Below are 16,657 nucleotides of genomic sequence, written 5' to 3'. Positions count from 1 at the left end.
CCACTATTACTTTATCTTGAAATGTTCACAGCTTAGAAACTACAGCCTGCTGGGAAGGGGGTGGGGCAGGCCTGCGGGGGGGGGGGGGGAATTCCCCAGGCCCCTTTTCCAGCCTGGCCCCGGAAGGTTCCTCATTCTCAGGCTGGGGATCCCACATCTGGTCCGTCACCCTTGGGGCATGTGTGACAACAGACCGGGAGGTGGGGGGGTGGGGGGGGGGAAATTTTTTTTCAAACAAGCCCCTCAAAGCTTGCAGTAGCATGGGCTGCGCCGGATTGGGTTCCCTTCTCCTGCCTCCTCGCGTCTTCGGTTTTAGAACAGAGACATTAGAATCAAGAGAAAATAATAATAACGATGAAAATCGTCAGAACAACGAACACCACAAAGTCTGTGCACGACAGCACGGTCCATGCGCTCCACGAGGCGTTGGGGCTCTGGGCATTCCCACGAAGCGTCCACGACAAAAGAAGCTGAAGGCGGCTCGGAGGAAGGTGCATCTGACTGCGGGGGGAACAGCATCACCGTCAATGTTGTTTGGCAAAAAAAAAAAAAAAAAATTGTTAAAAAGAAAAATCAAAAGGGAGCAACACAAGCAGCTCTATGATTCGTGGGTGCAGGCTCAGAACTGGCCGGCGCTGCTGGGGTCGCACTGCAGGAGGCGCACGATGGACGGGTCGCTCTTGGCCCCTCGGATGAACTCTTCCAGGGAGAGTTTGCCTAGAAAGCAAGAGGATGGAGCACCGGTGAGCGGCGGCAGGTGGCAGCCGGAGAGCTCACACTCATCCCACCGCATCTCGCATCTCGGAGGCATGATGGCTCCCCTGGTCCCTGCCATCCAACACCTGCCGTGAGGCCCACACTCTCCTCCCTCCCGACGTGAGGCCCGGGGGGCGGGGGGGGGGGCAGCTCTTGTTCAGGAGCAGAGCCAGCCCCGCCCCTGGCGGGCACACTTCTTCCTGGGAGCCCCCGGTGTGCCTGCCCTGGCAGGTGGCCCTGCCCTGAGCCCTGCCCTCCCGGCTTCTCCAGCTGCACGTGCCCTGGATGCGCTCACTTCGTATCTGTGGAAGGAATGTCCCCTCAGCCTCTATGAGACCGAGCTGGGCTCTCCCGGCACCAAGGCCGTTCCTTCCCACCATGTCACGAGGAGCCTCTGGGCTCCTTCAGGTCACCTGGGTTACTTGGGTTTGCTGTGTGAGATGGGGGGGGAGGGAGATGCTGATATCTGAGGGAGGGCCCCTCTACAACAGCTGCACCTCCACCGAGGTAAGGAAAATAAAGGGGTGTGTGTGCAAGGCAGGGGGTGCCCCCTGGAACCCTCTCGTCAATCAGGGTGCTTTCCTCCTACCCTGGCTGGCTGGGAGAGAAGGACTCAGCCACCTGGGGCCCACTCCTACAGTGTCCCTTCCAGGAGGGAGGCAAAGCTTCTCCCCTATTCCCGGTGCTTCCAGGGGGGCCTCCTTGGGAGGAGCTGCTGGTCCTTTCTCCTTACTTTGCCCTCTTCTTCCTCTTGGCAGGAGCTGCCGCAGGGAGGACTTGCTCCCCTCGGTCCTCCAAGGATCAGTGCCAGGCTGCCCTGCTCGCTGCTGCTGTGGGTTTGGTCCCCATGTCCGCAGAGCTGCATCCTTCAATGAAGCTCAGTCCTCTGGCCTCTATTATTGCTCTATCTGCCACCTAATTCCAACTCTAGGCAGGAGGGGGGCCATCTATTAGAGCCCTCACCCTCTCCCCCAACAAAATATGTCTTTCCCTTAGCCACAGCCCTTCCCCAGGTCCTAGCTCTTGGTTAACCAAATTCACCTTTCTTTACATGAAGGAGAAAGGCGGGGATTTAACTATCTACTAGTGGCCTGGTGCATGAAATTCATGCACTCGGGGAGGAGGGATCCCTCAGCATGGCCTGTGCCCTGTCACAGTGCAGGAGCCCCACGATCCATTGCCCCAAAGCGGTAGGCCCTGCCCACCCATCTGGGGCTCCTCAATGGATTGCCCCAAAGAGGTAGGCCGGAGCCTGCGGTGGAGGGGCCTCTCCGTGCCTCTGGACCCCTGGGCCAGCACAGGGGGTGGGGACATGAGCCTCATGTCCCGGGCCCGTTGCCGGGGGTGGGGATGTGAGCCTCATGTCTCCGGGCCAGTGCAGGGGGCAGGGACGCGAGCCTCACGTCCCGGGGCCGGTTGCTGGGGTTGGGGATGTGAGCCTCATGTCTCCAGGCCGGCGCAGGGGCGGGGATGCAGCCTGCTGATCGGTCATTCCGTGAAGGCATCCCGACCAATTTGCATATTATCCTATTATTAGATAGATTTACTTTCAATCTGTAGAGCAGGTGCCCTCTAAGCCTTGTGTGTTGGCCCCATATGTGAGCTATGCCCAGACTCGCACAGTGGTTGAAACAGTGTCAGCTTCCTCTGCTCTGGAGCTTGAAATCCAACTTTCCTTTCACTTTGGTTTGCTTTGCCGCCCCTTGCTGGGTCTGAAGTGTGGGGTCACCTTCAGGGAGGAACCTGATGTCCACCTCAGCCCCCTCCCACCTCCACCCACCCTACGGCTGTGAGAACCCACTGGGCTCCAGGAAACCCGACACAGAGCATGCACAAGCCCCTCCCCACTTTCTGATGAGCTGTCCTGCAAGGACCCAGCCTGCTGTGGCCTGGGCTTGTCCCCACCCTGATCCTCCTCTGAACTACACCACCAGGGAGGAGGCAGCATGGGCTACTTGTACAAAGAAAGGGCCGTGAGCCAGGTCCTCGTGGCCAATACCGTGTCCTTGAGCGACATGTCCCTGCCTGAACGCCCCAGCCCCTCCAGCAGCCCCCACCCTGAGCAAAGCAAAGCGGCCTGGGCCTCCTACCATCTCTGTTGGTGTCCATCTGGCGGAAGATCTTTTCCGTCCTTTTCTCTGGGGTTGACTCATCCTCAGGCATCTTCATTACGGAGGAAACCATCTTGTAGATCGCCTGGAGGCAGAAACGACAGCGTGGGGTGTCAGAAACATAGCCTGGAGGGGCCCACAGTAGCCCTATCATTAAACCTCCCAAACGCACGGGTGAGGTGAAGGGAATGTCCTCGCTTCACACAGAGAGCTAGCCCTGTCCCCGCTGATCTGCTGTGGAAAACAGAGGCACAGTCACCGATGGGAGAAGCCAGGCCGCAGAGCTCATACCAGCACTGAAGAGCCTTCAGGAGGGACAGCTGGCGGGGAGATCCCTCGGGCCCCTGGGCAGCACACGTTAGGGTGCATATAGGTACCCTGGGAATCGTGACCATGCGGGGTCTGATTCAGGAGGGTGGGCTGGGGGCCTGAGGTCCTGCATCGCTAACAAGCTCCCGTGTGATGCTGATGCTGTCCTCTGAGGCCCGCGCTTCTAGGAGAAGGCTGCAGGTGGCATTCCTCAGGCCAGAGCGATGGGCTGGTGTCTGCTGTGGCCTCCAGCCAGGTCCTTCAGGGGGGGCAAACACCTGACCGTCTGCAAGTGTGAGCCCCCGGCAGGCATCCCCCTCCATCCAATGCTCTTCCCTTTGTATGGCAATCGTCTCGCATTCCTTCTCAGTGAGCTCCCACCTATCCCCAAGTGGGAACAATCTGTCATCCAAGTTTGGGATTAAATAGTTATGCATCTCAGGCTGGAGATAAACTGGGTGCATCTGAAATCTGCTGAGCAAAGGAGGGTTCTACTGAAAGAGTTTTGTAAGAAGTACTGACGCTATCTCCCCCACCACTTGGGGACTCCCCCTTTGGTACTCAGTATGGAATTTAAGCGCCTGAAAGGAGTTTTAGAAAAAGTAGGTTTTGCTCCAGGATAGGCAAAAAAATCTGGAAAGTTCTGGAACTTTGGGGGCAGTGGAACAGCTGGAGGGAGGAGAGAAAGGAAGGCAGCTGAGGGCAGGAAGCATCCAGATGGGAAATGTGGGAGCAAAATTGATACTAAAGGCTGAACTTATCTTTAGTCTTGTTTAGGATCAACCTGCCCCACGGCCCTAAAATGTTCTGGAGAAAGGAGGGTAAATATTCTAATCCTGGTGGTAAAATAAGAGTGAAAAATGGACTCACCCAGCGTGCTGACCCTGGGGCTGATCCCCCCCCCCCAGCTACTCCCCCTGTAGGAACCCCCAGGCCAGGCTTCTTGAGTCTGTCTTGAACCCATCAAAGCCCTCGCTGAACTCCAGAGCTGTCTCCACAGCGACTTCCTCTGGGAGAAAGATCAAGCTCACAGCTGTGGCCTTGTCTGGGATTATGGGTGCCACTGGGATAAACTTGGCCACAGTCAGCTTTCCCAAGAAACGTTCACTGAAGTGTGCCCTGGAGCAACAGGGGAGCCAGCCTCTGCCTTCCTCCTGGACCCCTGCTTGCCATCCCCTCAGCCCAGGTCTACACCTCCATCTCCTGGGGTTACAGTGCCATGTGCCCAGCTGTGGGATACCTGAAAGGCTATAGAGCTAGAGCTATTTTTATAAATGGGAGAAAGAGACGCTGAGCGTTCACAGGCCAGGTAAATATTTAGTAACAGGAGTGGAGAGCAGAAGTCTTTCCACACCAGGGATGCCTTGAGGTCTAGCACCCTTTCCTTAGCTTTTAGCTTCATTTCTTCTACATGGAAACTTTTCTGTAACTCTTGACCCAGTGTGTAGGCAATCAGTGGCACCAATTGATGAACACACACACACACACACACACACACACACACACACACACCTCACAGGAACTGCAAACTTACATAATCTAAATGTTCTGTAAATCCACAAGCTCAGAAATCTTAAAACAACAACAAACAGGATCTAGAAACCAGTATCGCACTAGATCATGTAAGTACAACCTCTTTGAAAGAGCAATCTGTGATGTGGGAAGAGCATGGATGAGCAACCTCAGGGCTCGTGGATTCAGGCCCCCGTCCACAGACCCTAGGTTAAGAAAATGCCTGCTCTTCATTTACTCTCCCACCCCATACTCAATCATTCATCCATTCACTCGGTCATACATCAAATATTTATTGATCAATTATCACATAGCAGGCCTTATCATCTATCCCATCCTTGCCAGCATGGTTTTACTTTTAAATAAGGCAGGCCAACATTACTAAAATAAAGAAATGAATGTAAAACTATTTTTGAAAGCAGTGATACAAAGGAAGATGTGTGGTTTTATGAGATGACATATTGGGGAAATGAAACCTTGTCAGGAGAATAGGCTGCCCCAAGGAATGATGGCTGAGCAAAAAGATGTAGAAGACACAGAGCGTAGAGAGGTAAAGGACAGAGGGAAACAGGTGTAGACACCTGAGGTGAGAGGAATGGTAAGAAGGCCAAGAGTGTGTGGGGAGTGTGGCTGGGGGTGTGGCTCCAGAGCGGGGAGAAACAGACCACTGGGACCTCACAGACCATGTTAAGGTCTTTGTATTTCTCCAATGAGCCACAAAAAGATGGAACTGCCAATAAATTTGAAATTTTTATCTATACTCACTTCCCAAATCCACCTCTATTCCTTACTTGCAAGCAACAGTGTTGAAAGAATTAAAATTGATTATTTATAGTTTAACATTTATTGAGTATCTACTATGTACAGGGGATGAGGAGTTAATCATCAACAAGACGAATATGCTCTTTCTCATTTTACATATCACCAATCCTCTGGCACAGGCTTGGGAGACATCATATTGAAGACCAAAAGCTTTCATTTTTATGACCACCATTGAGACGGGTATTGTGATTCTAGCAATGCCTTAATAATTGTTATGAAAGTCCTCACCTACACTGTCTGGGTCCCATGGTGGGCAGTAAAACCCACTTGTCTGAAGCATTTCTTGTAACTCTAAGCCTCTAAGAGTTGGACTCATAAAATTATCATGATGGGGTTTGATGGGAGGTCAACTGGGTAATAATCTAGAGATTATTCCCTAGAACTCTTGGTTGAACAAATGAATGAAAGACCAAGTAAACAAATGAATTTGTATTAGAGAATGAGGCTCTCACACTCAACAGCAGGTCTCCAAGAATTTTGGTCCTTAGCTATTAGGCAAAAGGAGTTGGGTTGGGACAGAGAAAGAGGGACAAGTTAATACAAAACAAAACAAAAAACACAAAGAAAGTCAGCATGCTCTTCCATGAATATATTTGCAAATGGGGCTCTGGAATGGAGCAAGAAGCTAATGTCGGAGTACACTGTGGGGTTGAGGAGGAAGTGAGGGCTCCTTTAAGAGGCTCACATTTACAGATGGCTCTCATAGCCCTCAGACTAGGTGTTGCTGGTTTTTGTTTGTTTTTAATGTGCATCAACTCACAGATAAGAATTACATAAAACCAGGTCTATGACGTGGGTAGTACTAGAGTAGTGAGCAAAGAGCTGAGGTGACAAGACCCAGTGGTCCCCAGAGTGAGTAAGTAGATGACAGCCTGGCAAGATCACATTTAGGGAATTGTCTGTTCCTTTGCTCCCTTCCCACGGCATCAACAACCCAGAGCTGATTGCATTAGAACTTCCAAATCCAGGACTCCACAGCACAAGGAGGGAAAAGACACAACTCCAGACAGCAATCTGTAACAAATCATGTCTTTTATTAGCTCCAATTCCATCTCCACCCCCAAATTTAATGGGATTAAACCAGAAGAAGCCAGGCTACTTCCCTACTTTATTTTTAGCAACATCAATGAGAGGCCCAGCAGGGACATCCTGTTTTTAATTAAACTTGAAGAACCCTATTCTTGTCTCTGGGTAAATGCAGAGCTCTGGGGCCCAGCTCTGGCTCTGTCCCTCACAGGCCCTGAAGCCAGGGGTCTTACCAGCTTCCTCATGGCCTATATTTTTCTTCCCTTTTCCCTCTTGGAATGTTGGGAAGGAAGGACTCACACCCTAATCCATAAATTCTGTTGGGGGGCAGGCACGTTCCAGGAGTTAAGGCTCAATCCTCTCTCTGAAGAAAACCAGACTGACTTCTCAGATGCAGGGTCTTCTAACAGGAGGGACATCCAAGGCCCCACAACAACCAACCAAGGGCAAGAGAAGTTAAGCAGTGCAGGGCTGTTCTTGGATTACAGGTCAAGGTCAGCATCCTGCTTCGAAGGCTATTACATACCCGGAAAGGAGGCCACGAGGGTCTTTCTTGGGAACACTTTTAAAACCGGGTGAAGATCTACATATCTGAATGGTGTAAGTGCTTATTTAGAACTATAAGAATATGTTAAATAATTAGCTTTCCTAATATTTGACATTTTTAAGCGTAAAAATATCTATCATGTTCAGAAAATTTTACATATGAAGTTTGAAGCTTGTTGCCAGTACAACAAAACAGCATACATATCAAATCGCATATATGTCAACATATGTGTAACTATCTATTGAAACAAATTTGCATTATTAACCGGTACACCTAGTAAAGTGTTATACAAAGGCAGCTTCGAACAGCCTCTTCCAAATAACCCTTTTCCTGTCCTAACCAGACATTCTGGAGTTGTGTTATAGGCCTTCATATATGGGGAGAAGCCAATGAGTGCTTTTGGAATGTGCACCTTGAAGTACCGGTGTAACATTTTATGATGTCCATTAACAGACATAGTAAAGGTGAAGATTTAGGTGGAATCTGTTTCTTCATCCATAATGGGGCCGAGGTTGTTGTGAGGATGAAATGAGATCATGCATGTGTACTTGGTTGACTAGTGTCCTGCAAAAATCCCTGTCTACCCACAACCTGTGAATGTGACCTCATTTGGAAATGGGTCTTTGAAGATATAATCAGGTTAAAATAAGATCATACTAGATTAGGGCAGGCCCCAATCAATTCGATGACTAGCGTCCTTAAAAGAAGAAAATTTAGACACGACATACAGAGAGAATGCCACGGATGATGGAGGCAGAGATGGGAGGACGCACCTGCAAGCCAAAAATCGCCAAAGATTGCCAGCCACCACCGGAAGCTAGGAAAGAGTCATGGGACAGATATCCCTCAGGTTTCTCCAGAAAGGACCAACCTAAACCACACCTTGATTTTGGACTTCTGGCCTCCACAACTGTGACAGAATACATTTCTGTTGTTCTAAGCCACCCAGCTTATTGTAATTTGTCACAACCACTGTAGGAAATGAATACAGCATGGAGAGCACTTATGACTATGCCTCGCCCATACATGCACTGAGAAGATGAGACTTTCTGGAGGGAATGAAAGGAGAACAGTGCTGTGGTGGAACTCGGCTTGGGAATATCATGTTTAGAGGGAACAGGAAACAGGAATCGGAATCCACAGAGGAGACCAGGAGAGAACAGCCAGAGAGGGGTGCCTTTGGGAAGTAGACAACACTCATGTTGCAGATGGCATAGTCGATGCTAAGAGTTATAAACTATAGTGTGGCTTGTCAGGATAACATCAATCCCCTAATAAGAAAAGGAAAAACCAAACACAATGAATAAGCAAGCACCAAAGTTAGCTCTAAGAGAAAGCCACTAGTGTAAGCGATTGCTTTCAAGAGTTTCCTACAGGAAAGAAATCTAAGTTGCATTCCACAGTGACATCTGTGGTCCACATTCATAACTGAGAATTAGGCGAGAGTGTGGAGCTGAATTCCCAGGGGCATATCACAATGGACTAGAAGCTCTCCCCACCCCAATTTCTTTTTCCAGAATCAGAAGAGCACAGTGTTTCATGTCCCCAAGGATTATAGCATCTATGATGCCAATTTTAAAGGATTATTGGGAGAAAAAATTCACATGGCACTCAGAAGTGGTTCTAAGCAGGATGTGCAGAACTGCCTGGTCCTCATTTTGGTTCTCTGTGGCACAAATATTCACAAGCTGGTTGTCTGAAATGGTCGCAGTTGGGGCTCTTGCGACCAGGGTGGGGTTAATCGGTGAGTTTGTTCGGTGCTCCTGGAGGGCAAACCTTTGCATGGCCACCACCATCGCCTCGCTTCCTCCCCATCTGGTTGCTGTAATTATATACCTTATTCATCACATGAGTGAATCAGAAGAGTAGTTATTTCCCCCCTACGGCTAAAAGAAACAAAAATGAAATCTTCTGTGCTGGGCCACCAGTGTACACCCAACCTCTTTCCTACAAAAGGTGTGAAGAGGTAAAGAAAAGGTATTCTGAAGTTCACTCTGTCTTCATCAAAAGTGCCAATTAATCCGGAATTACAACGAGGAGGGAAAGTCTGATTCTGAGACAACAGTTATTTGAACACCAAGTATTTTTTTTAAAGCAACCAACATCTGAATAACAAATATGCTAATTAAAAATTATTCTAACATGGTCTTTAAAGTAAAATCCCTGGGAACTGCTATGGTTAGACTCTATCTGATGTCAGTCTATATATTCCCTTCAGAAAGTCTCTGATTTGACCTTGAGAACAAATACAGACAGACCATCCCCAAACAGTCCCACTGCATGAAGTGCTCCTGTGGGCTCAAGTCCACAGTTCAGATTTGGGGAACTCCTGGCTTCAACCACATTCTCTCCCAGAAAGATGATCTTCTTTTATCTGAGTCCTGTGAACATCAGAGTTGCCTCAAACTTTAGCTTCTTCCCAGATAGGCTGGTATTTAGCAGGAAAGACAACAAGTGAAGAAGGCCAGGAACCCAAGAACTTCTGTGAGTTCCACCAATTGGAGGTTTAGTTGGGTTACCTCCCTTTTCATTGTGAACATACATTTTATGTCTAGGTAAATTTAACTTAAAACTTAGTGGAAAATGCTCTACTGCCTTGATCTATAAATGAGAAATGACCTCCTTTTATTTTATAGGAAACATCCTGTAGAAGCTCTGGAAACTTCTATAGAATAATAGCAGCCAACATTTATTGAGTAATAATCCATGACAGGTACTGTTCTAGGAGCTCTACTTGTAATAACTAATTATCCCTTACAATGACCTGTGAGTCCGGTGCTATAATTAGTTTTAGTTCACAAATTATGAAAACAACCAACAGGAAGATGAAGTAACTTGCTCAAGAAAGTGAAGGAAAAGGGAGATTGAAAAAGAGAGAGGCAAGGTAAGATTAACCAAGATGTCAACTCTCACATGCCAATTCTTCTCTTGGTTCCCACTTCGTCTTCGTTTTGGATACACTGATCATTCCTAACCAATGGCAATCCTATCATTATTTCAAGAGTCTCCATTACTTTCTGAGAACAGAAGGGGGCACAGTTGACCTCCATGTTCTTCCTACATTCCCTCCCTGGAAGTGCTGTGGTCCCATTGATGGATCCCTAAATTCAGTGTTCCCTCACCTCCAAGATCACAGAGAACATCGAATCCAGTGGTTCTCAACCTGTGGGTCGCAACCCCTTTGGCGGTCGAACGACCCTTTCACAGGGGTCGCCTAAGACCATCCTGCATATCAGACATTTACATTACAATTCATAACAGTAGCAACATTACAGTTATGAAGTAGCAACGAAAATAATTTTATGGTTGGGTCACAACATAAGGAACTGTATTTAAAGGGCCAGAAGGTTGCCGAAACCGGTTTGGCTCAGTGGATAGAGCGTCGGCCTGCGGACTGAAGGGTCCCGGGTTCGATTCCGGTCAAGGGCATGTACCTGGGTTGCGGGCACATCTCCAGTGGGAGATGTGCCGGAGGCAGCTGGTCGATGTTTCTCTCTCATCGATGTTTCTAACTCTCTATCTCTCTCCCTTCCTCTCTGTAAAGAATCAATAAAATATATTTAAAAAAATAAATAAATAAAGGGCCAGAAGGTTGAGAACCACTGATCTAAGCATTCATGGTCCAATTGGCAATGCCACTCATGTGCTCCTCGGCCCTTCCTCAGACACAGCCTGCACTGTGATGGGTGTGCGTACTCAGACCTGCCTCTGGCTGGGCTGGGGGACAGAGAACTGTGTAGGGCAGAAAGGAGTCTCCATCCTCTTGCAGCAGTGAGCTGACCCCACCGGGAAGGGAGGATCTGCTGTAACATGGGAAAAGGTCAGAGTTGTTATCTGGCTAAAGACTCCTGAGAGGTGATTTTAATGAAATAATAAAATATTGGGAATAAATCGTGTTCCTAAATTTGTCACTTACACAAACACATGAATGTAAAAATGTCCATTTAAGACTCTAAAAATAAATCTGCATATGGTTTTTCTTATTCATCCAGATGTTCATAAAGCACAAAATTATTTTTTTAAAAAGGAACATAACTGTGTTTTGGCATATGTGGTAGACGGAATAATGGTCCCCCAAAATGTGTACATCCTAATCCCTGGAACCTATGAATATTCAGTACTTGCATAGTAAAAGGGATTTTGCAGATGTGATTAAATGAATGATCTTGACATGTAGAGATTATTCTGAATTATCTTACTAGCCACCAAACCACTGACCAGGACAGTCAGGAGAACTGAGTGGAAGAGGGAAGCAGAAGAGATACCCACAGGAATGGCAGTGTGAGAAGGACTCAGTCAATCCACTGTTGCTTGCTGTAAGGATGGATGAAAAGGGCCACAAGCCAAGGAATATTCTGGAAACTAGGAAAAGTAAGAAAACAGACTCTCTCCTAAAACCTCCAGAAGGAACACAACCTGTGGACACCTTGAGTTTTAGGCCACTGAAATTGATTTCAGACCTCTGACCTCGAAAACTGTAAGATAATCACTTTGTGTTGTTTTAAGCGACTAAGTTAATGGTAATTTGTTATAGCAGCAAGTGGAAACTAATACAGTGTAGTTCAGTATGACAGAGTCCACATTAGAGTCCTTCCTACCAATGTTGGGAAGTACAAAAGATTTCAGCTTGCTGACATAAAAAATATTCTGTAGATACCAACGCTAAACTATAGGAAGCAACATCAAGAAAGGAAAACTAGAAAATTTATGGAGTGTGGGATTTCAAAGGGTGAGGGTGGGGTGAGGGGCTGGGAATAAAGTATGAAGTTTGGGAATATCCTAGAGTAAATGCCAATTCAGAATCACTGAAAACTGGGAATTAACATAAGAAAGAGACAGAATACATGAGTAGTGAGTTTGCAAAGTAGCAGAATAGAATAGCACAGCCCTTAATAGGAAAATGGTTCTAAATTTAATTTAATTTTACTGGCAATTTGGAAGTCACATCACAATGCTGCAATATTATCTCTCTACCGTCATGAATATTAATCATCGGGGTGCAGTGCTGCAGGAAACAATTGAGGAAATTTGAGCTTTCCATTTGCAGGCTTCTTAAAGACTCTGGGTATATATATGTGTTTACTAAGGAATCTGTGCCCTCCCAGTTGTGACCTGGAGACTTACTGTGGGCCTGCGAGTGCCCTGAGCTACTTCACAGAGAAGAAGATGCCTTGTCAGGTTGAACGCTCCTTCAACTTATGATCACTTTGTACATTCCGTGTTGGACATGGAGGAAGTCAGCAGGGGCTCACTCAGCAAGTGCTTACTGGCCCCTCCTGCACATTCTCTGCAGAGTTCCCGCTCTCCCTCGCAGCTGGATTCCACAGCACAGGGAGAGCCTATTTCCCTCCCTATACCTGGTACTACTGACGTCCAGTGCCAGCCACTTAGTAGGTGCTTCATCCCAGGTGCGGAATGGATGTGTGAACGCATTGCTTTCTAAAAGCCCGTGTGGTCTGGGGGGTCTTCCTCTCCATCAGTACTGGCCACCAAACCACTGGCCAGGACAGCCAGGAGAAATGGGCAGAAATGCTAAACAGAAGAGGACACAGTGGCTGCACCTTTTTCTTAGGTGCCAATCAGGAAGCAGTTCTCTCCGGGAGGAGAATGTCCTTGGCCCTCTCCCTGCAGTGGGGCAGGGAGCCCCGGGGGACACAGCTCTCCCAGATAAAAAGGAGAGACAAGATAGAGCTACTAGAATGACTCATCTTTTACATTTTAATTTTTGTTCAATTAGCAAAGATTAAGAAAAATGGGAAAAGCGAAATCATACAGGGCACCCTTCCCTCACTTTGGGAGAACATTTGGAAAAACAATCTGGCAGAGGGTATCCAAGCCGAAGAGATAAATGCTCATTCCCTTCGGCCCAGTAAGTGCACTGCTGGGAATTTATTCTAAGGGAATAATCCTAAATATAGAAAATGTTTCATGCACAAGAATTATTCGTTACTTTATTTTTAAAAGTTACAACCCTACGTGCAATAATGAAAACTGGAAACAACCTAAATATCCAACAATAAGGGAAAATCATGTATATTATAGTATATGATTCTTATGCGCCTTTAAAATATCTTTATGAAAAGTTTTTATAACATGAGAAATGTTTGTGTTATTATGTTAAGTGAAAATGGCAAGATACAAAATTTTATGTACATTACGAAATTGACATTTCTAAATGCATGGAAATAGGAGTAGGAGGATATATTAGAAAATTATTAGCAATGATACTCTTTTATATTTTTCTATACTGCCCATATTTTTACAGTAGACTTTATATTTTTTATACATTTACCCTTGGGGCAGGGGAGAAATCCTTTATTTTTGTTTAAGATCCCCGTTTCCGAGGGATCAATTTAACACAATTTATTCATATAGTTACTGCTCAGGATGAAGGAAGAGCCACTGGTGGCCCAAGCAGAAAGGAGAACCAGTGGCGGATCTTGCAGAGTTTCGTAATACAGGGCGATCACCTGGATTCCTGCTCCCACATCCCTGCACTGTGTGCAGCTGTCACTCTACCTGCCGTGTGGGTTCCGTCCCACCGGCCCAGGAGCAGACCCCAGGCCTTGGCCACAAGGCTCACTAACAAGTCAGTCCTTCTGGCTCTGCCCTTCGTTTCTGTGAGCAGGTCTCCTTGGCTCCTGGAAAGCAAGAGCCACACCTCCACCCTCTTCCTCACCAGCAGCAGGAGCCTTTCTGTCTCCTCCTGTTACATCCACCCCCATTCCTTCCAGAGTCTTTCTGCCGCTTCCCCCCCCCCCCCCCAGCCCCCCGTTATGGGCTGCAGCTCTACCTCTGAACCCAGATGTCCTGGCACGAGTGCTGGCCTCTGTGACAAGCTCTCCAGGAAGCCAAACGCCCACTTTCTTGGACCCCCTGTCTGTGGCCGGGTGCTTCCCTATTGTGCCCACGCTTCTGCCAAGATAGTGAGCAACCGCCAGCCCTCCCCGCCCACCTGGCCCTTCTGATTGCCTGCGGCTGGGGCTCTCCTGATCCTCTCCGTGTCCCGGTCGCCTTAGGTTTGTCTCTGGGTCCCGCTCACTGCTGATCACGTTGACCTTGCCAGACCTCCTGAGTTTTCAAGAGATGCCAACCAATCTGCATTTTTATGTGCAACCTCTCTGTTTAGTAACACGGGTTCAACATTCTCAAAAACACGGGTAGGCCAAATATGCACTGAGCACTACTGTGCCCCTTTCAATTCTAACTTGTAGCTCATGTTCTTCTCATTGAATGAATATATATATATATATATATTACACCTTTTAGTGGGCTACATACCTGCACAATCTCTAGCATTTCTGCCTTGCTGATGTAACCGTTTCCATCCAGGTCATACATGCTGAAGGCCCATTTCAGCTTCTGCTCCAGCTTGCCCCTCGATGTCACACTCAGGGCTATGATGAATTCTCTGAAGTCTATTGTCCCATCTCCATTGGCATCGAAGGTGCGGAAGACGTGCTCTGCAAACTTGGAAGCATCCCCGTAAGGGAAAAAGTTCCCGTAAATTTTCTTAAACTCTTCCATCGACAAATGTCCGCTGGGGCAGTCTCTCAAGAAGCCTTTGTACCACTCCTGGATCTCGTGCTCCGTGAAGTCCGTGCTCTCCAGCAAGTCCTGCATGACCTCTGGGCGCAGCTTGCTGTTCTGTTTCCCCATCCTGGCGGCAAGGGTTCAGCTGGAGCTGGAAAAGAATAGACATCAGTTTGAGACTTGCTCTTTAGAGGCACATTTTATCATCTGTGATTGTTCCTTTGGGGAAAAGAAAGAAACTCTATTTTAGTCTAATAACATTGTCTAGGTTTTCCAACACCGGAGTCAGCCAAACAAAACGATAGAAAGACAAGCAGGCAAACGATGCGGAGCAAAAATATCACTGATCAGACACTGTTATTTCTTCTATACAGAGACAACCTGAAAACAAGAGTTGCATAATGAAAGGAGAGAGAGAGAGAGAGAGAGAGAGAGAGAGAGAGAGAGAGACAGAGAGACAGAGAGAGAGAGAGAGGCGCGCTGGCTACTTAATTCTGCCTTATCTATTTGGAAGAGGCCATGGCTGGCTTTAAAAAAAAATAGGTTCTAACACTGAGTCCAAGAATAAGAAGGGAGAATTAAAGGAGAGGAAGAGAGAGAGCAAAAGCGATCATGTAATTGCTAGAACATTTACAAGTAAAATGCTGCTTGCATACCTACTGAATAGTATAAACACAGACATGAGTAAGGAAAACAGAAACCTGCCTAATACCATTAAAGCTACCAAGCTAAGTCAACTATTCAAGTTCACGAAGTCAAGTCACTGTCAACACAGGGTTTAGATGTAAAAGATCATGCTTCATTATGGTTTTTTTTTATGTCTAATGATTGTGGCTCATGGGATAGGCCAAACTTTCCTTTCTAAAATACATATTACTTCATATTTTCTTAGCCTAACAGCAGCACACCTCCCCAGTAAGATAGCAAAACAACTCGGGAGTGCATAGAGGAGAAGGTCAGCATCATTTCACATCTATTTTTCTAAGGCAATCTTGCTGGTATTATTCTGCTTCAATTTCAGATCCAAAGACATGGACTGAAAATGAAGGGCTAGAAAAGATGTGTCACCCCAGCTGGTTTGGCTGGGCTAGAAAAGATGTGTCACCCCAGCTGGTTTGGCTCAGTGGATAGAGCGTCGGCCTGCGGACTCTCATTTCACATCTAAATACTTAGAGGTAACCACTGCTGGCATTTGGGGGGTGTCCTTCCAGATTTTTTGAATGCATACTTATTTAAATATGCTATTAACAAATGTTTTAATGCATTTACATTTTTTAAAAAAAGAATATATATATATATATTACACCTTTTAGTTACATATTTTTAAACTAAAAATAGTATGGTATGAAGAATAAAGGCAACTTTTATTAGATGGGAAAATACCAGTAATTACTGTCTTTCCCATTCACATACTAGTAGCCATTCAGTGTTTATTGAGCGCAATGTACCGGATGTGTTTCTGGCACTGTAGATGCAAAGAAAAGTAAGACATGTCCCCTCGTCTGTAAAGGACACCCAGTTGTGTACTAGGTGTACCGGTTAATAATGCAGATTTTTTTCAATAGATGGAGTTACACATATGTTGACATATGCGATTTGATATGTATGCTATTTTGTTGTATTGACAACAAGCTTCAAAACTTCATATGTCAAATTTACTGAAGGTGTTAACATCATAGATATTTTTACGCTTAAAAATGTCGAATTTTGTGCCCAAAAAAGAACATTTGCGGGAAGTTTTAATTCATTACTTTATTTGGAAGAAAAGTGCTGCTGAAAGTTATCGTATACTTCGGGAAGCTTATGGTGAACATGCTCCATCTCAAGATACTTGTGAACGCTGGTTTCAATGCTTTAAAAATGATGATTTCGATGTGAAAGACAAAGAACATCCAGGTCAACCGAAAAAGTTTGAAGACCAACAATTACAAGCATTATTGGATGAAGATGCGTGTCAAACTCAGAAACAACTTGCAGAAAGATTAAACATTGCTCAGCAAACACTTTCTGATAATTTACAAGCAATGGGAAAGATTAAAAG

General features: G+C 46.5%; 1 protein-coding gene across 2 annotated transcripts in view; it reads right to left on the bottom strand.

Moving 5' to 3' along the window:
* Positions 1 to 275: 275 nt before the first annotated feature.
* Positions 276 to 16,657, bottom strand: part of NCALD (neurocalcin delta) — a 148,099-nt gene continuing 131,717 nt past the window's right edge. The window contains exons 3-5 of one of the 2 annotated variants that reach the window (XM_006101857.3): positions 14,365 to 14,767; positions 2,847 to 2,952; positions 276 to 717 (exon numbers count right to left, since the gene is read on the bottom strand). In XM_006101857.3, the coding sequence (XP_006101919.1) occupies positions 620 to 717; positions 2,847 to 2,952; positions 14,365 to 14,742 (582 nt within the window). In that variant the 5' untranslated portion in view covers positions 14,743 to 14,767 and the 3' untranslated portion in view covers positions 276 to 619. The remainder of the gene's footprint in view (positions 718 to 2,846; positions 2,953 to 14,364; positions 14,768 to 16,657) is intronic. The other variant, XM_006101858.3, reaches the window with a different exon arrangement.

The sequence above is a fragment of the Myotis lucifugus genome, unplaced genomic scaffold (assembly GCF_000147115.1).
Source record: "Myotis lucifugus unplaced genomic scaffold, Myoluc2.0 scaffold_385, whole genome shotgun sequence".
NCBI lineage: Eukaryota > Metazoa > Chordata > Mammalia > Chiroptera > Vespertilionidae > Myotis > Myotis lucifugus.
The sequence above is the reverse complement of the archived record's forward strand: the minus strand, read 5'-3'. Positions and strand labels throughout refer to the sequence as shown.